At 41.4% G+C, this 27,152-nt stretch overlaps 1 protein-coding gene across 1 annotated transcript; it reads right to left on the reverse strand.

Annotated features, from left to right (window-relative positions):
• Positions 1 to 1,083: 1,083 nt before the first annotated feature.
• On the reverse strand, positions 1,084 to 25,960 carry gaa (alpha glucosidase). Its single transcript, XM_007888592.2, has 20 exons — positions 25,843 to 25,960; positions 23,273 to 23,928; positions 22,343 to 22,488; positions 22,039 to 22,204; positions 21,295 to 21,391; positions 18,679 to 18,798; positions 17,207 to 17,325; positions 16,094 to 16,225; positions 15,104 to 15,214; positions 13,957 to 14,070; positions 13,348 to 13,432; positions 12,579 to 12,696; positions 10,025 to 10,158; positions 8,607 to 8,758; positions 7,235 to 7,383; positions 5,638 to 5,779; positions 4,577 to 4,675; positions 3,445 to 3,609; positions 2,856 to 3,008; positions 1,084 to 1,749 (listed from the first exon to the last, which is right to left on the reverse strand). The coding sequence occupies exons 2-20, from the start codon at positions 23,882 to 23,884 to the stop codon at positions 1,687 to 1,689; spliced, it is 2,877 nt and encodes a 958-aa protein (XP_007886783.2). The 5' UTR covers positions 23,885 to 23,928; positions 25,843 to 25,960; the 3' UTR covers positions 1,084 to 1,686.
• Between the last annotated feature and the right edge of the window lie 1,192 nt (positions 25,961 to 27,152).

The raw sequence follows: 27,152 nt of genomic DNA on the forward strand, positions 1-27,152 counted from the left end.
TCTTGCTAAAATGTTCCATTGCTATGGTTACAGATTGATTAGTCGCTAGGAAACGAGAGCTATTGAGAACTTTCAAAGGCACCTCCGCAGGACGTTCAGTAAGTGTGAAGATACCAACAGTGTACAGTGTTTACTCCAACTGTACAGGTGTGAAATGTGCCATGTAATATCACATGCAAAGTGAAAAAGAGGGATCGATATCAAAATGAGACTACAAAACAATCATTATAACCCTAGGCTAGCAAATTTAAATATGCGTTATACTGTATATGATGAAGTATCAGATGTTCCAAGCTGGCCTCTTTAAACTTGAATTGAGGCAAAAACTGAATATCGCACAAACAAATCACATACTAAGCAAGCGCTTTCCACTGACTGCCCTGCTTTGCGTCTTTCACTTCCAGCCTCGTCACTCTAGCTTTTGGTACTTACCCGATCGATCATGGACCTTTGCCCACCATCTTTTGTGTCAGTAAAATCGCTCCGTGACACTCAACACTTAGCTGTCAGACTAATATTTCTGATCTCCATGTGCTAACACCTACAGATGATTCATTCCCAGTCCATCCTCTGCTCACGGTTGCATCCTTCCCTGTCATCTTCAGGGCTTTCATAAGCAATTGTAAATGATCACGCCTTCAGGAAGCAGCGCCAATAGTAGACCACTTCACCTGACTACGTATTACACTCTAGTAATAATTATTATTTACCAGTCAAAGCAGAGGTGTTTATCTTGCTAAACCGTTTCCAGGTTGCCTTGGTGGCAGTCAACACTATGTGTGCTACAGAATAGAACAAGTCCTGTAGCTCAGTGGTTAGAGCACTCGCCTCGCAAGTGAAAGACCTGGGTTCGATTCCCAGCAGGGCGCAACGTTGACCAAGTTTCCTTACTCCACACGCCTGATAATAATCCCCCAAGAAAAAAAAATACAATAATAATTTGGTCACTCAATCCACGACTGTTTGTGCGACACTGCTGCGCGCAATTGGCTGCCGCGTTTCGCCCACAAAATATACAGTCAATTCACTTTACACTATATTCTGTGAAGCGCTTTGAGATGTGTAGATGTGAAAAGCACTGTATCAAATACAAGGATTATTATATTATTATAACAATAAATTGATCGTGAAATTGAGAACAGAAGTGGGTCAATAATTTGATAAAATTCCACCAACACTCCATCACCTGTACAGCTGTACAATTTTTTTTTTTTTTAAATCATCAATCATGAAAGGAGTTATCATACAGTGAGCATCAGAAAAGAATCACAGCAATGGAAGGATAACATTTTAAAAAGACGAGAAGCACCGTACGATGGAGAACTCATAGATGGTCCTCACTTTCAGTGAAAAGCATCGCAACGTTTTGTGTTAACATTCAACTGTGCAATCATTCTCTTGCTACACTTTTGAGTTCCAAGAAGTCTGAAAAGGCAGTCCAGCATGTCCCAGTAGAAAGAGAACACACAAAATTGTGTGTAAAATAAATTGTTGAAAATACAAAAATCTTACATTGTATTTCAAGCCACTCCACCACAGTCAATTTTAAACCCTGAAAATATCGGGCAATGAAAGAAGTGTTCTATCCTGTCTTCAGGAGTTCTGAAACACGCGTGAAATTTTTTGCCCTTTAACCTTCGGCTGGACTTGGTCACATGGAGCTTCACCTAGTTGAGGAGGCTTTCTTCAGAACCATGTGATTGTGAACTCTTCGCCCACAAGAACAGAGAGATTTTGCAGGGTCAGCACCTAAAAGAGGAAATTTAAAAAAAGTCAAGGTAAACCTCGGCCTGAAGACTCACCCAAATCTGACTTCTAGCTAAGGAATGTCGCAACCGACATCTCCCATAACAAACACAGACGAAATACCTGAGGACATTTCCCAAAAGTACGCAACTGTCACTTGCAAAGGGGAAACACCTTGAAACATGAGATTTTCTGCATAGCTGTAACACGCAATCCTCTCCAATCCTTGCAACACTAGGGCTTTGGTTCTACCCACCACCGAGAGAAGCATCAAGACTTCAGTATTTGCTGAACTACACCCAGGAGGCTTATAAACAGCTATTCTTCTGCTTCTTGCGAGAAAGATAATGCCAATATAATGACAATTGTGCTCACTTGTAGAGTCCTTTGTGCCGCCCTTTGTTCATTTTCTCTTTGTAGAGAAAATCCTGCACTCAATACGCCCATCCTAACACATGACACTTGCACCCAGTGAAATAACAAAGCAAAATAATAATATAATAATAATAATAATCCTTGCATTTGATATAGCGCTTTTCACATCGGGAGGACGTCCCAAAGCGCTTCACAGAACACACTGTAAAGTGAATTGACTGTATATTTGTGGGCGAACGCGGCAGCCAATTGCGCACAGCAATGTCCCACAAACAGTTGTAGATTGAAAATGACCAATTTATTATTGTTTTTGGTTTTGGAGGATTATTATTAGGCGTGTGGAGTAAGGAAACTTGCCCAAGGTTTCGCCCTGCCGGGAATTGAACTCAGGTCTCTCGCTTGCAAAGCGAGTGCTCTAACCACTAGAGATTTATCCCATTAGTCCCAAACTGCTTTCAACCCTAAACCCTAAACCATTGAGATAAAAAAAATTTTTTACACAATGCTGTAAATTGGAAGACAATAGGAATGATGCATTGCCCACAAAATATACAGTCAATTCACTTTGCAGTATATTCTGTGAAGCGCTTTGAGACGTCGCGAAGAAGTGATAAGACATTATTATTGGATTATTATTGTCATCATCTTTTTAAAATTGGCAAACAGTTGCTCAGACTGCGCCATGCTGTGCCGGGAGGTGGTGGAAAATTGACCAAAGGACGCTTGTCCCTTACCTTTGAATCCATTCTGTAGGAAAAGTCAGAGATCCAGACTCCATTAACGGACACATCGAGAGGGGGAGATGCCACTCCAAACACAGACACCGTGCCCAGCACCACGCCATCTATCTGGCTGTTCAAACGGGTTATCTGACTAAACAGTATGTTCTGAGTTGAGGGAAGAGAAAAACGTCAGGAAAGCTGACTTGCAAAAGCACAATGGTCTTCGTCACCTTTGAATTTCTTACAGCACAGCTGTGCTTCTCAAGCTTTTGCACGTCTGACAGCAGCAAACACATTAACATTGCTCTAAAACTCTGCTGCGTGACAGTTTGAAAAATGAATACTGTATGCATTAACTTAATCTTAGGAGCAGGAACTCTGGCAGATTCACTCTCCCTCACCCCTAGGGACTATGGCCAAATGTAGCGTCCAAACATCTCCCAGAGCTGGGCGAGGCTGAGAACACAGGCTATGACGCCATAGCTGTCATAATTAACAGGCAATTATTATTATTATGATTATTATAATAATTAGCTGGATAGCTTAATTGGACTCAACACAACGTCACCAAATATGGACTTGAAAGCTCAACCAGACTTACGTTTCTGGCCAGGAAGATAATGTGAGTGTAGTCGCCATTCTCGTACGTCGATAGGCTATCTCCATCGTCCCAAAACAGCTCTCCCCTGGCCGCTTCCCGATTGGACAGTGCCACGATCAGGCCAAGCGGGTTCCCACGGGATGCTGTGGTCGTGGTATTGGGTTCCTGCCGCGAGCCGAAACGAACACGTTTTAATCACAAATCGACATCTCATGAGACGACTGCAAATTTAACCATTCAAGAGTAAAACGCAACGAAAAGAGAGTTGCTAAACAGTGCAGTCACTTCTGCATTCACAGTGCTTAAGTCAGGTGTCTGTTCAATCCTCATTCCGTGGACCCTTAGTACAAAGTCCTGATATCACTGGCACTGTTTCTGGCTCTCTGCCGATCGCAAAGCCCATAGCAAAAGAAGGAAGCATTGAAAGTGAAAAGGCAATTGGACACCATCAATTGTGGAGTCCCGTAGCGTAGCGTTTAGCGCATTTGCCTCGCAAGCAGGAGAACTCAGGTTTGATTCCTTGGCTGGGCAAAACTTCAGCAAGCTTCCTTACTGCACATGCCCGTTTACCTAGCAGTAGATAGGAACCTTGTTGTTAGTCAATTGGCGGATAGCTTTCTGAGGGTAATAATCTCTCAAATTTTTTATTTTTTAAAAAAAATTGGGTGAATCAATCCACGACTGTTTGTGGGACATTGCTGTGCCCAATTGCCTGCTGCATTTCACCCACAAAATACAGTCAATCCACTTGACAATCTATAATAATAATAATAATCCTTGCATTTGATATAGCGCTTTTCACGTCTTCTAGACGTCTCAAAGCTCTTCTCAGAATATGCTGCAAAGTGAATTGACTGTATATTTGTGGGCGAAACGCGGCAGCCAATTGCGCACTGCAACGTCCCACAAACAGCCGTGGATTGAAAATGACCAATTTATTATTGTTTTGTTTTTTGGAGGGACAATGAAGCGCAATGACACATCTCAACAAAGTGATAAGGCGCTATGTCAAATGCAAGGATTATTATTATTTATTATTAAAACCTTTAGCCTCCTCAAGAGGTCCACTGGGGCACATACCTTCAAACCAATTGACAGTGGAGCTGAAGTAGATTGTTTTGCATGCTCTTACCTGTAAGGGTAAAATGCAACCTTCTCGTACATGAACATTTATTGTATCCAAGGGTGCCGGCAGTAAGATATACTGTCCCTTGCTGTGAATAGCAGAACCCTGAGAACATGAAGTACAAAAGTAAGAGAGGGAGAGGGATTAAAATAACGATGAACACTGTCAGGTGCAGTGAGAACCCTTCATGTATAAAACTGTGTGAGTAGACATTTTGATTGTTGCTCATACAGCAGTTCGGAGGGAGCTAGTGCTTTAGTACATTGATCTGATAATGCCATTCTGTGTACATATTATTACACTTCTAGCAAGGGAACCTCAACCATAGACAGGCAGGGGCTGTGTGTATGTGACTTTGTGTGGAGTGGACATGTGTGGCTGTTGTGCATTTGCGGGTAGGGAGATACAATCAACTGTTTCTCGATACTGGGAAAACATGCACTTAACGGCCATTCTTTTTGTGGCACATGGTCTGAATACTGGTTTGGTCTTGATATCAAGTACATTCAGTACCTTAACATTTGCTGTTATCACTCCCACAAGAGTGAGTTGGCATGAAAAGAGAATTGCTCAATAGTGTCGTCACCCCTGCATTCACGGTGCTTACGTCAGGTATCTGTTCAATCCTCATTCGGTGGACTATTAGTACAAATCCTGATATCACCTGCATGGTTTCATGAAAAGTCTTCATATTTGGAAAGTGAAGAGGAATCAAATTGAACGCTCTCCTTAAAGTGGTGGTGGGAAAATTGGGGTTTGGGAAAATGTACGGTTCGATAGACAGATGGACTGGGAGCAAGTGGATGAATATACATCTGGAAATATGTCTTGAGAGTAAGACAGTAACAGAAAAACTGGTCAGTGCACATTTGGAGAATGATTGTTTGTGTCAGCACAGTAAACAAGAGAGCTTAGATCCAGTCAGTATCCACTGAACTAAACATGATCTCATGTGGGGTAGCGGTGTAAGTGTGGACTCAAGTCTCTGTAGGTGGTATGAGGGCAGACTGTGCAGCAGCACAGCAAAGGTAAGATATATTCAAGAGGGACGATGAGACAATACTCACATCATAGAGACTGTACCATGTTGCAGGAGGGAAATAACTGGAGAGCTCTACTGTTTTGGGTGCTAATACTGGACTGATGAGGAGCGCCTTCCCCCACATAAACTGCCGATCGATTATCAATGTGTTTGGGTCCTGAGGAAACCTAAAGAGAAAGGGAGAGTTGACCCACGCAGACGTCATCTGATTTCCAGGACAGTTCAAGGGCCCTGAAAATCTAACTAGTCTGTTTTTTTTAAGACCTTTTTGTCTTGAAATTAAAGGTCACGCAGAATTGTGGAAAATTCTTCAATTCAGGCATGATTTGGAAACTTGTTTTCCGTTGTTCTTAAAAAGGAATCGTCTTCCAAGTTAGAACTTTGAGACAGATTAAGAATTTTCCATGGTTCTGCAGGAGCTTAAATTTTAAGCTACAGGCTAAGACGGGGTGGAATTTCTGGCCTTACAAAAGAAATATTGGGATAATATTCACTAAACGTTTATCCTAGCTGTTACCAGAATGTTACAACCATCTCAAATTGACTGATGTCTACCGGATTTCTGGGGAGGTTTCAGATTTCAGCTGGGAGAAACAATTCACATGTTCTCAGTCAACTGAGGTTTCAGGAAGCAGAAGAAAAGAGTAGAAGGATTCACATCCATCCTCGTGTTTTCTTTGCACATTGATGTACCTTAGTTTTCAGAAAGTAGTAAAGATACAAACACCCATGCCTGAGACACGACAGTAGCTCAGATGATTGTGGCAGTGGAGCAAAGCAGGCCTCGGTAACAGCAGCAATGCACAAAGCGGCAATGAAGTAATGGTCGAGTAAATAAAGGTTACATTCATCACCAGGTCTAAATCTGGATGGTCCGTGCTGGGCAACAAAGCTCTGCTGCAGGTCTGCTCACAACATCAAGTGTATAAATTAATTATAGTGAAAAGGTCAAACAAATCTACAGTAATTAGCAATTTAGGTTTCACATGTGAAAACCTGAGGAGAACGGTAGCCTTTCCCTGGACCAAACTTTAATGCTATTCCCTGTATTCTTTGCAAGTTTCTACCCACGGCATGCATCCTTGTGTCAAAGCACAATCAGGGTCCAATACGTCAAGAAACATTAGCAACTCTGTGAAAGTCCACCTAATGATTTCCGACACATGGAGCAATTAATAGATTTACCTACACAGCGCTGATGTTGCAACATTGCTCTGCTGCAGACCTTGTTTTGCACGAAGCCAAAAGATAATCACATTGGATCCTGATTCAATTTACTGCTAAGTCTATTTGTGTACATGGCAGAAAGGGAAAGAATTGCAACACAACCACTTTCAGGGCTCAGCATTGAGCGAAGAGAAAAACAAAAATCTGTTCAACGCTGCAAAACAAATTAATTGTTGGCATTGGGGGCAGACACAGAGCATAATTTCACTTAGGCTGCTTCAAGACTTTCCTTCCTGACCGCACTTTTGGTCATCTTTCGCCTTCCCAGCCTCTTCAGGTCTCCTCTCCCCCTTCCCCCCAGGTTGGGTGCCCAGCCAACAGTGTTAAGCGCTTTGAGACTCCTCCTCCCCACATGAAAGGCGCTGTATAAATGTAAAGTGTACTGTATAACTTACTCAAACGACAGCGGCCTAACCACCATTTCGCCATCAGAGTGTGCTTTGTGGAAGAGGGTGTAGAGGAAAGGCAGCAGTGAGTATCTGGTGAACAGAGCTTTCCTCATTGCTGCCTGCGCTGTCTTACTGTAGACGTACGGTTCTTGAGACTGAAACACAAAGTCCTCTCATTGTAACCACTTCATTCACGGCCGGGTCTCTTCTTATTAACATTTTCCCCTCTTGTTTCCTTCCGAGGCTTCTCGCACCCCCCTCCCAACCCCTCAGCACCTTCCTTCAGCTGGCATTGCAGTATGGAGAATGCCTCCATGCCCACCAATCACACATGCCACTCTGAATTAAGAAAAGGAACACTTCGGGCCTCTCACAAGTTACGTTTTAATAAGGAGCGCTCTCTTGTGAGCTACAGCTCCAAGCAGCAATTCATCTAGTTTCTGCAGTTGGGGCTCCTACCATTGACAGCTTGCCTCAAGGAGGAGAAAAATAATTCACGTTGATTTTTCTTGGCCTGTTACATCAAAGGTACTGGCAGCTGAGAAAATGAATGCAGCCAAGGCAGCACCTGTCATCTAGGTGAAGGAAGCCTCACAGAGGTGTGAGTCCTCATGGAATTAAGCTCTCTTTTCCCCAAAGAAAGCAAAGAGTATATTTTGAATAGGCAGGCACTTCACATTATATGACATATCTTATCGTCCAGATAAATTGGTCATTCAACTTCTGGCCGATTAAGCTGAGCGCAAATGGGCTGCCGCTTTCCCCTGGAAATGCCGCAGTCACTACACTTAACAGTAATTACTGTAAAGCACTTTGAGACACTTCGACGTCAAAGGGTTTGTGTCAATGCAGATTATGGATAAAAATAATAATCATCCTTGAATTGATATAGCGCCTTATCATTTCGTCGAGAAGTCTCAAAGCACTTCATAGGATGTACTGTTTGTATATTGCCAATTCTTCAAGGTTATTGTTATTATAGTAAATCCTTGAAGAATCGATAGCTGTTAGTAGAAAAAAATCCGAATTAAAAGGGTTCAGGACAGCGCATTTTGTAGATTTCAACATTTTAATGTTTGACTGAAACATCTTCAGACGTGCCCAAAGAAACCCATTTAAACGCTAAATTGCATATGCAATTTAATAATTGTTATTAATAATTTGTCAAGGTGCTATTTTTGTCCGCAAATGTTACCTAGGCAATTCTAATAATACCTGTACGCTGTTGTTAACTCAAAAGTCTGAAATCATGCTTAAGAGTCTCTTTAAACTCCAATGAACGATTTTGGGCAGCCAAATGTTGCATACATTCAACGGAATGACCAACAATCTATACCAAGGTACTACTTGAATCCTTCTCAGTCACTCAAACACTGACCTGCTGATGTAGATCATTGTGATTCCGCATGAAAGGATAAAACGATCCGAGCTGCGTCCAACGCACACACAGCTCCTCGTTGCTGTTGCCGTGGAAACCGCAGACATCCGCTCCCACCAGAGGGATACCAAACATGTTGAACAGCATAGTTGCTGGGAACGACAGACACCACAAGGCATTGCCGCACCAATATTCTGACACTCGCGCTCGCACTTTTTTTTTTTTTTTTAAACGGTTTTAAAATGTATAAACAAGGCCCCTCGCCCGACAGTATGAGAATTCTGAAACTTCATCAGGTATTGTTAATTCCTTCATTTGTGATGGAACTGTAATCAATAACCAAAGGCTCTGCTGGTAAAGTGCATGAGCCAAAATGGATCTCCAGTGTTCGATACACTGTCAGACACTCAGTTCCTTGTGTTCAACAACAACCACAACAGATTGTATTGTATATAGGGCCTTTCACGTCGGGAGGACGTCCCATTAGCAGGCTATTTGATTGCAACAGATATAATATCCAAGCACAATCCTGTCTTCACTCGGGCATCTTCTGGGAGAGGAATCAAAGGGAATGGGCAAGCCTGGCAGCTCTGATCAGCTCGCTCAGCACCAGCGGAACTTAAACCTCTGACCTTCTTCTGGTCCTCTGACCTTGTGGTGTTCCAATGTCTGTGCTTATACCCACTAGGCCATTGAGGAATAGGAACACATCCTGTCAGTATGGCTTGTGACAGCATTACATTTCACTGTTACATGACTGACTGTCAAGTGCCAAAAGACTCGCCACAATTGAACTGTACTGAGGTTCACAGCACATCATATTTTTCTTCCTAACAGTACGATCGCTTCAAGAAAGAATAGGCGCCTGTCTCGAACATTAAACAACCTCTTATTTCTGAAAGGTAATGCAGAGCTGATGGAATTAATCAAAGAATAATGCAGTCATGACATTAAATTAAACCGCCCAAAAGTATTCATTTCAAAATCGTGACACAATTTCCCGAAACGCAATACATGTATTGTTAAGTAATAATACCTACTTTGATATAACGCCTTTCACATACAGAGGATGTCTCGAAGAGCTCTACGGGATTTACTGTAAAGGGTAGTGACTTTTTTTTCAGGCAAACGTAATAATCATAATCCTTGCATTTGATATAGTGCTTTATCACGTCTTTGAGACGTCTCAAAGCGCTTCACAGAATATACTGTATATCTTGTGGGCATAACAACTGAGTAGCCGACCTTCCTTTTTGATCGTGCTTATGGTCACCTCCCCCTCCGTCTCCCCTTGGCTCGTCATCAGACTGTGCCACCGTGAAGCTACCCCGCGAGAAGGAACGCTATATAAATGCAAGTTGTTGTTGTTGTCGTCGAGTAACATGAAAAGGGAAGATTCACAATTCTGATTTCTGTACCTGGGATAGTGTGATACATGTGATTCCAGCTGCTCATGATATCTCCTGTCCAGTGTCCAGCATAGCGACCGTGGCTGGGGAACGTGGACCGTGAAATCACAAACGGTCGCTTTCCAAGTATTCTGATCAATGCACTAGATGTTAAACAAGGGCAAAGAATTAAACAGGTGATGGTGCACCTCACACTGCGTCCGCGCATGACACAGATAGATACCCACTGCCAATATGCAAGTATTACGCCCACAAAATATATCCAGCCAATTCACTTTACAGTTTATTCTGTGAAGCGCTTTGAGACCTCTAGAAGACGTGAGGAGGCACTAAATCAAATGCAAGGATTATCTTTAATATTATTATTATTAAATAATTCACCGCCCAATCACCCACAAAATCCGCACCAAATCCCTTTTTTGTTCCATTAAATATTAGACCAAAAAATCTTTGGCCCTGTGTCAATGCAATGAATTATTTCTTCCAGTGAGGCTATACATGGGGAGGTGGGGACGATTAAATTCACCGAATACCCCTGTTGTTACTTTGATTTTTCATCTCTGTATAAAGGCAGCTTTCCTTTTTTGAGAAGATGCTGTTTCATGCCAACTTTATTTTAAAACAGGTTGGGTGAACTGCTTTGATAATGAGTTTTTAAATTTAGTGAATGACGCACTGGGCTGATTCCCTTTTGGTGATCTTTGGCAAATCTCTGTCCATTTCTATCAGTTACATTTATTGGGTTGAGTGAAGTTTGTGTCTTGCAAAGGTTCAGGTTGAAGCGGATCCATTGGCAAGCGCTTAGCCACATTCTTCTGATTCTTGGAGCAATACTTTCCGCGCAAGTACTACGATAAAGTGTGCATCACAGTGTTGTGTACATATGTACAGGGAGGGTTATATGTTTATGCCCCAGGATTGTGCACACACATAATAATCCTTGCATCCTTGCATTTGATATGGTGCTTTATCATGTCTTTTGAGACGTCTCAAAGTACTGATATCTATATAAGGTTATCTACATGACTATACTGTCATCAGATACCATCAGGAGGAAACAGACACTCTTGACTAATTCTCCCCGTGCTTTTCTGAGAAGCCAATCATTGCACTGTATCAAATCCCATTTTTTCTCTCACCCATTGCGAAGCAATTAAAACAAACAGATTCATAAGATCAGAATCTTATCTTGCCCCAGGGATCAGATCACAGATTAATATTTTTACATAAAAAATAAACACTGATCAACGCTAATGGAATACATGAATCATCAGCATACAGGATTACAAGCAGAGCACCACCCCATACGGTTTTGTTGGTAATGAATTGTAACAATAATATTTGCACTTGATGTAGCGCCTTATCACATTGTTGCGAGGTCCCAAAGTTCTTCACAGAATATACTGTAAAGTGGATTGACTGGATATTTTGTGGGCGAAACGCACCAGACAATTGCGCACAGCAGTGACCCACAAACAGTTGTTGATTGAGTGACCACATTTTTTAAATATAGAAATCCTATTGTTTTAAATTGTGCAACTTCACTTCTCAATCTCTCCCACATTTTAGTTACAATGCAAACCTCAAATGGGCAATGTAACAATTAGGTTGATGGCTAGATGGAAACTTGATGGAAACCGTGATGACCATTCTGAATAAGTAGACCTCGTTCAAAACACAGAAGGTTTACATACAGAACAGAGGGAGGCCATTGGGTGCATAGTACAACAGCACTAAAAACACCTCCCATTCAATCTGCCAAGTACGTAACCCTAAAGCAGCGCCTAACTTTTCTTGTTCAACTGAATGTGCTGATTCATTGTGAGTCAGGTATTTCACACGTGGTTATGCATTTAAAATGTACTCAAAAGTGGAATATCAGAACTTAAAGGAAAACATGATTTATGGCACGAGAAAGAAAAACAAGTGAAACAATTTGAACCTTCCTCGTGAAATATCTGAAAGTGCTTTACATTAATTACTGTTAACTGTAGTGATGGTTTTTAAAGCCAAACTGCAGACACTTTGTGCCCTGGCAAGATCCCCCAAAGAGCCATGAAGTGAATGACCGATCCTTTAGCGTATTGGTTAGAGCACTCGTCTCACACGCAAGAGGATCCAGGTTTGATTTGAAATAGATGGACCTAGGTCTTTTTTTCGTCTAGCATTTCTTATGTTCTTATGACTATTTGTGGAACACTGTTGTGGACTATTGGCTGCCGCATTTCGCCTACGAAATATACAGTCAATTCACTTGACAGTATATTCTGTGAAGTGCTTTGAGATGTCTCATCGATGTGATAAGACACTATATCAAATGCAAGGATTATTATTATTATTAATATGAATTGAAAGTGAAGACACTAGAGAAGCTTTCCACTTCTGAATAGTACCAGGGATCTTTAACATTAGGCAGAAATTCTGACAATGCAACACTGCAAAAACGTTTTAGTCTAGACAGCAAGTTCAAGACTACAACGTGCGGATTGAAAAAAAGAACTTGCTGTAAGCAAGACTATATCACGTACATGTGACACTTCAGTGTTTGAATTGTGCCACTTACTCATGAGAAGCGATGGCCTCAGTCAGCCCATACATATTGTGCAGGTTGTAATGTGATGACAAGTACTGTTTTCCAGACATACACAGCGTGCGAGAGCTCAGGCTTCCTCCTGTCACACCTGTCACAGACAGACAATACTTTTATAGCAAGGTCTTCAAAATCACTCCCACGGAAAAATCAAGGGAAAGGGAAAGTGAGGGAACTGAAAGATTTTGGAGATAACAGGTGATGGTACAAGATGTTAATGGTATAGATAGGTCGTGTGAGTGTATGTGTAAATGTGTTCTTTGTATGTGTGTGTGTGTATATACATATGTGTTATGTTTGTGGTACATTTCAAGACATTCCAGCCTTTACTTGGTACAGGGCTCTCTGATAGTTTACTCCGTTCATTGAGTAAATAGCTAAACTGGTCTTTGTTGAGTTAGCTGATCCCACCAGCAAGTCAGGGCTGGTTTGCTACCATCAGACTCATCAACCTCGAATGGGAAAGACAAAGGTGAGCCAGGATGTTCTGCTCCAGATTGTTTACCAGTGACCCCTGCTGGAGATGTATGTGTGCATGTATGTGAATTAGGAGAAAATTGGGCCACAGCAGTTGAATAGTCTGAAGACATACACATGTCAAGGCTCCCACGTGAAGAATAGCGCATTTGGGTAAAACAACACACACCTAGACAGCCATGATCCCGATAATGTGAAAGTAAATGTTGAATGTCTTCAGGAAAGGATGAGAGGAAACTGCCAATCACAGAAAGTTTTTTTTTACCTGGTACATAAGGAGGATTTTCCACTGTGTTGTCTGGACAACCAACTATTGCCCCATTGATAAAGTTGGAAGGCTCATTCATGTCCTGTAAAATATATATTTTTTGCTCAGTGTCTGGACTCAGTTGATTTCACTTGCCTCTCAGCAAAGAGGGAGGGAGCAAGGTGGAGGGATTTAGGGAGTAAGCTTCAAAGGGGAAGGGGCAAAGTGCCTGAATGCTTGCCCACTGATAGTATGGAGGGAGATTTGAAGCAGGCTAGAGTTGGCAGAATGAAATGGGGGTGGATCTCAGAGGGGCGAGACCATGGAGATATTTGGAAGTAAGGGGGTATTAAAGTCAATCCGTTGCAGGACAGAAAGTCAGTGGAGTGGGGCTGATGGGCTCACACAGCCAAGTGTGCAAAGGAATGCAAGTTACATCTGAGACACTACCATGTGTGGAGGGTGCTATATAAGTGCAAGTTGTTGTTGTTGTTGAAATTGATGTTGTATCTGTATTGCGCATGATAAATTTTGCATGTAGGTTGTTAACCCACCCTGTAATTAGGGAAACCATTGTTTTGCTTTTCACCCACGCATAATTTTGACTAGATTTTTGGATTTACTTACGATCCACATTCCGTCGAATGGCACTTTATCATGAAATGCCTTGATATTCTCATACCACCAGCTGTGGGTCTCCGGGTTCGTAAAATCAGGGAAAGCAGTCGGACCTGGCCAGACCTGAGGAAAAAAATAGGCAAAGAATCAATTCAAAGTTGCTTTTGGAGTTGCAGTTCTCATCAGAGGAAAACAAGATGTGTCCCTCCAGGGAGCAAGTGTTCCTTCCATTCCAACAATCTGTCTCTGGGATTTCCATGTGTAGGTGGGATGCATGGAAATCTCAGCCTAGTTTGGATACTCTTAAGCATGGTGATGGATTTTTATATGTGTCAGACACCCAGTTGACCAAAACAAAAATTCTTCAACAAGATACATTGAACTCAATTAAGACACAGCTAATTCTTGAACCACACTTTTTTAAAATGCATATTAATTTCCCCTGAAGGAATTTTGACTCCTTCTTGCTTTCAGATTTACACAAACCCTTGTGATGAACAGGTGTTACTGAGTGAAGTTTGGTATTGTTGAATCACAACACTTATTCAGACTTACCACATACGTCTTTTAAAGTGCATATTTTTAAGGCACATTCTTTTCGCCTGACTCAGAGATGCTCTATTATCATGTGGTAATGATGCAATCTCTGACCTTTAGGCTACAATGGTACCAGTGACGAACACGTTCGATGAAATGTTCACAAGAAACAGACTGAGAGCTTCTCTACAATAACAATCAGCCACCACAAAGGTTAAGAGAAATGCAATGCACTGGAGCCCACCTAGAAAAGAGAGTGTGAAATAAATAACCTTTTCTTTCAATGCGTTTTTTTGATTGGAAGTACCTTGCGAAGTAAGTAATGTTAAGTGAGCTTTCAGTTTGACATTTCCCGAACCGAAGCCACAATAGTTGGGGGATTTTGAGATAGATATTCTTTCTAACTTCTTCACACAAGTAAGACTGGGTAAATAATTCAAATCCATAGAATCATAGAATATTAGAGCACAGAATCAGGCCACTTGGCCCATCGTGCCTATGCTAGCTCTTTGGAAGAGCTACCCAATCAGTCCCACTCCCCTGCTCTTTCTCCATATCCAGAACCACCTTTGGTTCTTCTTTAAGGAGAAAATGGGGAAATAAAGATTACAGTACTTACTCTCCCTATTAGGGGTTGGCCGGTTTCATTCTTAATGAAGACTCCTCTCTTTAGCCCGTTGTCGTAAGGCTTGTAGGACCCTGCTGCCTGCCAGCTGCTGATGCCCACATCCTGTGGATATGAGCAAAACATTCAGAATCATAAACAAGAACCTAAATCTCAAAATCGAATTAAAGGAGTAAGCAGACAGTGTGATCACAACATACTTCATGATGAAATACAACAACATGCGCCCCTCATGCAGAGTAGTGTCCAAGGGCGCTCAACAGTGTCAGAGCCCTAAGGCACCCCGTGTATGCCACGTGCCCTCACACAGGCCTTTCACGTTTCATTCACTTTTGTTGCAGAATTCAGCTCAATTGGCTGAGGACATTGTCTTCAGACAAGATTCTGGACTGAAATCCCGGAGGGTCCCCTCAGCCCATTGCTCTTTGAAAGTTGATAAAGTGTCTAACTTGAACCTACGCTGTGCCTTGACACCATTACGAGAGTTGAAAATGTGTGCCAAGGACGGGGCTGCATTAAGAACTTTTTGCAGACCGGTTCATTGCTTTACTGTTGCTGTTCTTTTTAACTGCCACTTGATGGTGTTTATGAGCCATGCAAATGCAAATCAGATGTTGAAACTTGGGATACAAAAATTTCACTTTTGAGTTCCTCTGTTAGCGCAGACAACCCACTCTCAAAAGAAGAAAACACAGGTTACGGTCCTTGTGCTAGCAATTTCAGCCAAGCAGTCTGAAGGAGTTAAACCCCCATACTCTGAAGGACCCCATACTATGAAGGTCATTGTGGTCAATGCCTCCTGGTTAAAAGCCTCACTGATCTAAGTGCTGATACATTTTAATTAAAGGCTTTTAACATTTTTACTTCTTAAATGTTTGCGTCTTATTCAAACACCAGGAAAAGATCAAAACGGTTTGATGTGCTTTTGATGTTGGGTTAATTTGAGCTTGTGGCAGGGGTCTGTGATTTGGTCTTTTTGCTCACCACGATCATGACGTACTTCAGGCCCTTCTGGTGAAACTCCTCCACCATCTGTGGATAGTCTCCAAAGTTTAGCTTGTTGTAGGTGAAATCCCTTTTCAAGTAGGTATAATCCAGGTCATTCCACTGCACGTCCTGGGGAGATGGAGAACAGGTTGTACGCAGCCGCCGGCAATGTTAGATACAATGTTGGACTGATTGGTGTGGAGTGGACAAGCACCTTTAATTCCATAATAATAATCCTTGCATGTGATATAGCGCTTTTCACGTCGGGAGGACGTCCCAAAGCGCTTCACAGAACACACTGTAACGTGAATTGACTGTATATTTGTGGGCGAACGCGGCAGCCAATTGCGCACAGCAATGTCCCACAAATAGTAGTAGATTGAAAATGACCAATTTATTATTTTTTTTGTTTGTTTTTTTGGAGGGATTATTATTAAGCTGTGTGTGGAGTAAGGAAACTTGCCCAAGGTTTCGCACTGCCTGGAATTGAACTCAGGTCTCTCGTTTACAAAGCGAGTGCTCTAACCACTGAGCTACAGGACTCCATTTCTTTACACCATGAGCAGTGGGTTAAGGCAGGAGAACAGCCAACATATAGCCAATAATAATAATCCTTGCAGTTACATAGAGCCTTGTCGTGTCGTTGAGACGTCTCAAAGTGCTTCGCAGAATATACTGTAAAATTAATTGACTGTATATTTTTGTGGACGAAACTCATAATAAATAATATAACAATTATCAATCGTAAAATAATAACAATAATAATCCCTGTATAGAGCCCAAAAGTGTCAAAAAGAAATGCTTCATGTATCAAGCGGCCAGGACACCAAAATAAACTCTTTTCTCTGTTTCCAGTGGGAACAGAGTGTTTATAATATTAATAATCTTTGCATTTGATATAACTCCGTATCATGTCTTTGAGACGTCTCAAAGCGCTTCAAAGAATATACTGTAAAGTGAATTGACTGTATATTTTGTGTATGAAACACGGCAGCCAATTGCGCACAGTGGTATCCCACAAACAGTGTGGATTGAGTGACCAGGAATTGAAACCAAGTCTCTCGCTTGGGAAGCAAATGTTCTAACCACTGAGCTATAGGACTTATTCACCTGAGGCATGTTGGCTCTGGTCATGTTCTCCACTACCTCCCGGGTGATGTTGGTGTTCGAGTAACCCCAGCGACACAGATGGAAGCCAAGACTCCAGTAGGGAGGCATTATTGGATAACCTACACAGATCACAATATTAATACACAATAAAGTGTTGCACTAGGATGCTCTTGATATCAAAGTCAAACTTTACATATTACCAGGATATTGGAGGCACTATCAGTTCTCTCTTGTAAAAATAACTTTTTTTCTCCTGTTGCAAAGATGTTCGTAATATCACATACATTTATGTGGGTTTCACATACAAAATATATAGTCAGTTCACTTGACCTTATTCTGTGAAGCGCTTTGAGATATCTCAACGGTTTAGTATCAAATGCAAGGATTATATATTTACTGAAAGAATGGAAATATTGGGGGTACATGTACTTTATGTACTTCCAGATTATATTTTGTCATCTATTTTATTCTCTCGGTGTGCTGGCTTTATACTGGGGGCTACCTGGCAAGCTGGAGGGACGTTGGGAGGTTTGTGCTCGACTGAGAGAAGACCAGGTGCTCACATTATCACTTGCAGTATTCCTCAAGCTGGAGGCTTGATATAAAAGAGGCACGAGAGAAACAGAAAACAGACTATTTCTAAATTGGCAATCCAGCGTGTAAAACAAAAGTCAAATGCCGACAGCAAGGTTAAGGCTGCTGTAATTTAACTTCATTAGATCTTGTGGTTCTGGAACTGCTTTGAGCTCCACTCTCAATGTTCAGGACATCATTAGAATGGCTCATTAGATTTATTACCTTGTAAATCAATCCTACATGTTATACCCACTTTACCGACATAAAACATTAGTGTTTTGATATGTTTTTTTCTACCCACCCGATTGTTTCATAAATCTCGGAAGAAGGGGGGAAACTAATTATTTCTATTATGAAATGAAAATGAACCGTGGATTCCTGAATGGGAAAAAAATGGCGTTATTTCGACACTTAATTTACAATGGGTTTGGGGAGGGGAAAGGGGAAATGTACAGATTCTTAAAAACACATTCAAGCATCTATCAAAAATAAGACGAACCTTAATTGATAACTGGATGTTCTTTCCCAACTAAAATCAGGTATCACATGTAAAGACAAATTGATGATCTTTTCTAATACTGTAAAAACCACATCCCGGGAACGCTTGACAGTGGCGTAGTCTGAACCCGAGCCAGGGGGAGAGCGAGGTGACCGTAAGCACGATCAAAAAAGGAAGGCCGTTAGGCAGTATTTGAAAGTGGGGAGGGAGGGGGCAAGGCGGAGGGATTGAGGGAGAGAGTTCCAGAGCTTTGGTGCATAGTGGCTGAAAGCACGCCACTTAACTTTGCAAAGTATCAAGGGGGAACCAATCGCAGTCACAAGTCATTTGTCAATTCTGTGCTCTTTCTTGTTACAAGAAACATTTTGCTCCGGTAAAGAATTGTATTCAGCCTTACCAATGATGTCCATGTATTGCCTGACCACTGAGTTGGGGTCTGGTCCGAGGAAGATGTAAAAATCCAGGATTCCACCTATGGTTCTCCAGGTCAGAGCGGGGCTTGGCTGAAGTAGCACATCTGGATAAAGCAGGCTTGTTGTTAAGATGTAGTAATACATTCAGTCACTGTTTCTTCAAGCAGCAGACAATGAACTGTGAATGTCACAAGAACAGGATTGATGGATCAATCCCACTTAAAGTAAGTGCTGAAGGCCTGCAGCTTTTTTTCCAGGTAAAGTCCCACAATTTGATTCCATTTTTACAATGGAACTTTTTTCCTAAGATTTATTAAACAACTGGCTGGCGATAGACCAGAAGACTAATGTGCACCAAAACACATGTGCAACAAACTTGTTTTCTTAAGGGAATATTACCCCCGGAAACACGATCCGCCAATCGACGAACAGCCGGGTTCCTACTTACTAAACAGAGGTAAACAGAGACATTTGGTGAAAGTAAACCTGCCTAATGTTTCACCCTGTCCGGGAATCAAACCCAGGTCTTCTTGCTTGCGAGGCAAGTGCTCTAACCACTAAGCTACAGGACTATGCTTGCAATGGTTTGAGCCACAAGTGACCCTAAATTTGGAGAGGGACTCGAGTATGAAAACATACATGCAGGTGCATGCAGGAGGGAAATAGTATTTAAATGATTTCAGTATATAAATAGCAAAACACTGTTTATAAATGCTACATGAACAATCTATATTCTGAGAGGAGTGCTAGAAAGAATTCCTTTTCACCCTTAAGAGTATTGAAGGGTCCTGTGGCTTCTTGTAAGTTGAGCAAAGTTTCAAAACCAGAGTTTGTCAGTCACCTCATCATCTAAGATTGGGTGTGGTTCCACAAACCAATTACACAACTCAAGAAAATGCCAACTAGTTTTGCTTTTATAATAGTAAGAATATAAATCTTTGCATATGTTAGAGCACCTCATCACGTCATTGAAATGCCTCAAAGCACTTCACATGATATACTGGAAAGTATGCATTTTGTAGGTGAATCGCGGCAACCAATTGTGCACAGCAACGTTCCAACAAACAGCCATGGAGATGGTAACCAATTTTATTTTGGGGAATAGTTGGCCAGGACATCAGGAGAAACTCTTCTTTTTCCAAATAGTGCCTTGGGCACTTTTCGCCTTTAGCATCCACCTGAACAAACAGATGGGACCTCAGTTTAACGTCTCATCCTGTGTACACCTGCACATACATTTTAATGTGGTCACCTGTGGCTCAAGCCATTGCGTGCTGCAGCGGCCTGTTCTGAACTCTAAATAGCTGGGAAGACGTTGTTAGACTGTGAATGGGCAGAGTTGTGGAGAAGTCCCGGCAACATGCACAGTGCTTCTGTAGATAAAGATACTTAATCTTACACAACACAGAATACTGCAGATGCTGAAAATCTGAAAACAAAAAACAGAAGTCGCTGGGAACACTCAGCGGGTTAGGCAGCATCTATGGAGAAAGGAAAGTGAATCAACGATTCGGGTCCATGACCTGTTTTTGTTTTCATTGATCTTACATTCTGGTTCAAAATACATTGCATTCAATACCATACACATTGCCTCACGTAGAAATAACCTTCTGTAAAAGTCTTGGTCAGGTCTTGGGGCATGTTCCCGACGTGAAAGACGCCATAACAAATGAAATTTGTTGTTGTTGGTTCCCTTGAAAGAACAATTATTCCTACGTCTAGAGTCTTGTGTAGTGCCTCAGTGGAAATCTCCATTACAATGTCAAAGGTACAATGTATTTGCACTTGTGGGCAATCAGTCACATACTACATTATAACAGGGCCTGGCTATTCAACGTCATGCTTGAAGGAGATTTGAAGAAATCAACAGCATGGCTAACTTGAAGTGCTAAGTGAAGGGTAACGAATGGTCCATTTTGCCAAAATCTGGTACTAATTTTATGTTCGTGGACCCAGAATGTCCAGTACGTATTCAGGGAAATTCTCATGGTCCTGCTTGTAATGAAAGCCGAATAGGAACAGATGTAGACATTGAGTGTTACAACCCAGGAAAACAGTATTAGTTTTCAGTAAAATACTCTCTTCCTCTTAGTTGATGCTTTTATGAGCTGGAATAGCAGGAGAATCTTGTAAAAATCCCTGTTCCTGTCAACTGGCAGCGGTAATATCAGCCCGGCTTCCCAGCTGGACTCTTCCCCTGATAAAAAGGTGAAACTCCTTAATGCGAAACATCACAGGATTAGCTCCAATTTCAACTCCCACACCTCATTTATCATCCGAAACAAGTTTAGTACTTTTTTTTAAAAACCAAGGCAATTGTGCAAAGAATTTAACATCGAATGAATTGTATTTTTATTTTGTTGTGACTCACTTACTTTCCATTGAGACATTTAAGGGTTTTAGGATTAATGGCCAGAGTCCAAATTTAGACTGAACATACAAATTTTCCAAAACGGTGCACTACCTTAGGTTTTAAGGCAATTGTATTAATGCTAAGACCAGGAGAATTTCCAGGCCACTGGTGTCTGATCTCAAGTTACAATCTCATCAATAAGATTTGTATTTGTATATTTCAAACAAGTTTAAAGCCAAGATCTTACCCATAGCATTACTGTTCAGCAGGAAAACACCGTGAGCTGATCCATCCTCCTCCATTACCAAGTAAAAAGGGTGCGAGCCATACAGATTGGAACGAGGCTACAACAAATAAGACAATATCAGGAACAATGCATGAATTACGCTCTCTGTTAGCTTCCCGCCTGCGCAACAGCTACAACTTTTCAGTATGATCTTTTGAGCCAAAGACTTTCCGTTTTCCTTTCTGACTGAGATAGTGTGAACCTGGTGCCATTTCCAGCTGCAGCTTGGATCAATGTCAACCCAATACACAGAATCTGTAACAATACTCATTCCTACTGTAGTGTCATGTGCAATATTCCATCAATGAATCAAGTACTGGAAATCAGGCTAGAGAAATGTGCCACCAGATTAATTGCAATTAACATCACCAGCCTGACATCTGACTGGAAATTATACTGCTTGAAGGAACAGCCCATTTTCCAAATGGCAATGAATCAGGGACAGGCAGGTAAGCTAATTGCACTGGAAGTAAACTGTATTGCTAAAGCAAAACATTCAGTAGCAAAATCAGGCCACATATTATGAAATTTATGATGAAATGCCTATTTTAGGTTTGTTAAAATTGTTCCCATTTTACACAAGGCCAGTTCAGCATATCAATACAGGAATAGACACTACAGGAATCCAGCTATAGGAGCAGGAAGTATGCATGTTAAAAACATGACCAATCTAGTGGGAGAGAAGCAATAAACTGAATAACTCACATCAGGGGCCTTATCAAGGTTCCAAAGAGTTAATCGTCTCCAATTGACATCGAGGATCAGGTTTGTCATGTGTTCTCCCAGACCAGAGATGTATTTTGATGCGAGGGAGGTAGAAATCTGGAGAAACTGGTCAGCATAAAACAGGGGCCCGACTGTTGTATTCAAGCTAAGGAGGAAAAAAAGAAAAAGATTGAAGACTGAAGACTATCCGATGACGAACAGTGAAATCCAACCAAACCAATGATGCTAATATGTTAGATAAAGTTCCGATTTCTTTACAATTATTAACCTTAATTGTACTTACAGTACACAGCCATTCGATTTCCTCTGTATAATGATCCCAAAAGGTTTGGACGAAAACTTAACAGTGTACAGCTGAGTTGGAGCTCTTTCAGTGACTTTAGGAACGGCAATGGGAACCTCATAGCGTTTGTTTCCTGGATCCTTAAGCTGAAAGATACAAACATGAGAACTATATGTGCCTTGGGGCGTCCTCCTGGAGTGAAAGACACTATATGAATGTAAATTTATAATGTATTACTGGAAAGATTGTTTAAAAAATTTATGATATCCATGCATAATTTACAGATGGTAAGGTTTACTTCATAAAGCCACTGGTAAGAATACAGAGCCCAAAATTACTTGCTTACAAGGTAGGAGAGCATCCAATATAATGATAATAATAATCCTTGCAATTTGATACAGTTCCTTTCATGTCTGGAGGACGTCTCAAGGCACTCCACAGGATTTACTGTAAAGTGCAGTGACTGTGTATCTTGCAAGAGAATGTGGCAGCTAACTTGCGCACAGCGCAGTATCAAGCCAATAGCGCATCACTATATTCCACCATGTACAATGTGGTACTTGCAAAAGGCGCAATAGCGATTGTCACAGTTGGTGTGGTTTTGTGAGTCAACACAAAAAATATACAGTAAACAGTTCTGCCCACATGTTACAGTGAGAAGATATTGTGAAATCTTGAACACGTGTTAATTCTTAAAAGAGAACATTTCCCTTTTAATAGCGTTGTACGGCTGTCAGCTGTTTGAATCTGGATGGAATGCAGTCAGTGCTGACTACATATAAATCATCAGACGTCCTGACAACTAAGGAATTCCCTGAGTGCTATATTCAGTGACACTATCAGTGCTTGATACCATGACTGTCACACTGCAACCTCCTCTAAGGCCTCAGTAATATTAGTGTAAGGTGGTTTTCAGTCACAATTACTTACAGTAAAATGGAGCCTGGCTTCTGTCTCGTACATCATGTTCAACTGAAGTGTCATGACATCTTTGGGGAACATTGTCTTTTCAGCACGGCTCAACTTGCCTGCGTAACCATTGGGTGTTGGAGTGAGATAATCCAGTTTGTAAGTTGGGTAGTTTGATGGGAAAAAACACCATGGGACAGACACATTGGCAGGATCAACTGGCAAATAGCAGCAGCCACGAGACAGGCATTTCTTCATATCCATCTCTTTGTTAAAAGCACAGTCAAATCTATTGAAGGGGTCAGAACTGCACTGAGAGGCACTACCATTTGAGGACATCTCAGGAAGCCTCTCTGTATTCACTGATCCGATTCCGTGATGTACATATTGCCACAAGCGTGGTTCAGTCTTGTCCACATTCACACATTTAACAGTCACCAAGGAATTCAGCGTTGAACGGTTATGGTAAGCAAGCACATAAATGAGAGCAACAATCAGAAAGGCAGTCACACATTTAAGAGCCCCAAATTGACATGTTCTCTGTTCAGATACAGAAGGAAGTCCAGAGAGACCTATTTCTTCTCTTCCTGAGGTAAAGGCCCATTTTTCTGCTTTGCAAAGTGACGGAGACATGCCAAACAGACAGATGGCCTGGCACTTGTGGGTTAGATGTGCTCCTAATACAAAGAAGAAAAACAAAGCCCTATTAATAATTTTTTTTCTCTCTACAATTGTGTTAACAGTGTCAGGGCATTAGTAAAACTAACAGAAATTCTCTCATAGTGCAAGAGGACATATCACAATTAGAGTGAGCTAATGCCTTAATGTTTTTCATTTATTCTGTACACTTGCAGCATTTTACAATGAAAAGTTCACCTTCACCTAGGTGTTCCAAGCAACAATAACAACAACAATTAATTACATTTGGATAGCGCTTTTTACGTCCGGGGACGTTGCAAGGCACCGGACAATCAAGGATTTGCAATGCATACACAAGTCTGTCCACTGCCAAAGTAGATGTGCACCAATATTTCAGTTAGGGTGTTCAGTCTACATCACTTGAGGCAGCCAGTGAGTCTGCCTGATGGCATATAACTTGTGTACAAGCAGGTCTGAGGCAGACTTGCCATTCTCATATACATGTTCTGTTTTCATTATTTTTTGCCAGCACCAATTACCAGTCATTAGATTCTTATGCCTGTTTTCTAATAATAATAATAATCCTTGCATTTGATATAATGCCTTATGATGTCATTGAGATGTCTCAAAGTGCTTCACAGAATATATAATGTAAAGTGTATTGACTGTGTATTTTATGGGCGAAAATACAGTTTTTTTCTGGTTATCTAATGTGGGTAAATTATGGCAAGTCAAATGTACAGACTTATCGTACATGTTAACCTTAACAAGGCACAATAAGGGGCGATAGGTGAGTACATGAATCATTGGTTACAGAATGGTTCTGATAAACATTTGCCAAAGACACTGAGCTGTGAAAAGATAGATGAGAATTGACACTGAACGTATAAAGCTGGTCTTAACTTGCCTTAGCTATTAATAAGCAACGAGTCAAACGCCTTATTGTATTACATTTGTAATGCTCAGATGTCATGAGATAGACAGAGAAGCACCGAGGCAAAGGCTCATTAATTCAGAAAGTATTGTCATCCTGGCAAAATTACTGGGACCGTTCTGCTATCACACTTGGGCATACTGCTGTCAAGGAGGCACAATGACATCTTCACTTTGTAAAAGGAGCTCTCAACTCTACTTGGCTGTTTCCCTTGACAAAACAGAGACGACCATCCCATTTAACTAACTCGCTGCCTCGGCCAAAGTGGAACAAAATCTTCATCACCTGACATCGCCCTGTAAGACACAAGGGCCGACGAAACTCCAAGCAATCGTCCTCTCTCCTGGATAATTTTATTATTAAATTATTGGTCACTCAATCCCCGACTCTTTGCGGGATCACTGCTGTGTGCAATTGGCTGGCGCGTTTCGTCCACAAAATACACAGTTCTATTCTGTGAGGCGCGTTGAGATGTCCGAACAATGTGATAAGGCACTGTATCGAGTGCAAGGATTATTATAATTATAAAGGGGTGGTGGTGGGGGGGAGGGGCGTACCTAATAAATCAGGGCATATTTACTGCTGCATCAACTGCCTTGTTAACTGAATGGAAGCAATATTCACTCCCTAAAATATTAAATGATTTTGCTCTTTCAGCTACTGATTTGACACACTTATTTCTAGCATTTGCATGTTTCTCTCTCTCTCTCTCTCTCTCTATGTGTGTGTGTATATATATCTACTGTGTATTTGTATTAGCTGCAAAACTAAGATTAGTATATATATATATATATTGGCCTGAGGGTTTTTCCCTGAAACCAACTTCAGTGCTGACAGCAGCATATTAAAGGCAGGTAGATACACAGCCCCAGCCAGAACTGTTGGCAGACAGAAGCTTTCCCTTATGACAAAGACCCAGAGGTCAGGGGGTTAGACACACACTGGGACCATTTAAGTCCCAGAGAGAAAAAAAGCGAACGGTATTTTTCCGAATGAATTGCAAAGCTCAAGACTTTACCTGAACCAATGGCGCAGAGACTGAAACTTCTAACACGTCCCCCAAATCCTTTTCTCTCTGCAATTGCTTCCTGATTGCAACACCAGGCGGGGTTTCCGGCAGTGACTGTTCTTCCAGCTGCACTAAACAGCGCCAGGCTTCTGCTGTTACACAACTTGCAACACAAATCGTCCTTTATTGCCTTAAAACCCTTAATCGGGGCCAATTCTTCCGAAACCACCACCCCCCCCCCCCCACCCCCACCCCTTCCACGAAAGGGGAGTGAGTGCAAGGCAGTCCAACAGGACAATCCTAAATCTAGTTTTTTTTCTAAAAAAATCAAAAAGAATATTTTCGATTCATCTGTCGATTTTGTTTTGCAGCATTTTATCCTGCTGTGCTGTGGGTATTTATAATAATAGTAATAATAATCCTTGCGTTTTTGATACAGCGCCTCATCATATCGTTGAGATTTCTTTCCAAACTCTTCACGGGATGTCCTGTAAAGTTAATTGACTGCATTTTGGGGGAGAACAATTGCGCACCGTACTGTCCCGTAAACACTCGTGGGGGGGATTTTGTATCAATTATCTGCGGGCGCTTACGTTGATCAGTTCACCATAAAAATTGGGGGTGGGAGTCTCGAAGCCCTTTCCAAAAACAAAATTAGAAATTATAAGTGTTATAATGTGGGCAAAAGGTGGGAGCTAATTTGGCTCGTGACATGCCACAAACATAAATATCATATTGTTTTATTCAGAATTGCAAAAAAAAAATAATCCCCAGGTTCTTGATGTGGCAAAGGTTACAAGTGCCTGAAATAAAATCTTTGCGGTTTCCACCTTCTATTTTTAATGTGTGATATTGAAACGTGTGTTGCAATTGTGTTTTTCTTTTCATCCAGTCCGATGGAAATATTTTAACTTTCTACTCTGATTCAATGAAGAAGAAACAAAAAATCAGACAAATAACCGTGAATCCTACTGAGTCGCTCTTTTATTACGGACCAACAAAACACGTAGAACTGGTCTATAAATCTCAGAATGCTGATGACTTTCACCAGCTTACTCAATAACACCTTCTATTATCACATCTCAAAATTACATCAATTAAGCATTAGGTTTGGAAATCGAGCCACTGGGTACATTTGTCAATATCTATTCATGTAAATGTCTCACTGGGCACACATGATTAATGGCCACGTGGGTGATGTAGTGAAGTACGCCCTTGGAACTGCGGTACAGTATACCCCCAATGTAAGGAAAATAAGCAGTGAAACCGCTTTAGTTAGGGGAGATGGCAAAGTGAGGAGAGCAAAATCTTTACATTAA

Source organism: Callorhinchus milii, unplaced genomic scaffold (assembly GCF_018977255.1).
Source record: "Callorhinchus milii isolate IMCB2004 unplaced genomic scaffold, IMCB_Cmil_1.0 Scaffold20, whole genome shotgun sequence".
Taxonomy (NCBI): Eukaryota; Metazoa; Chordata; class Chondrichthyes; order Chimaeriformes; family Callorhinchidae; genus Callorhinchus; species Callorhinchus milii.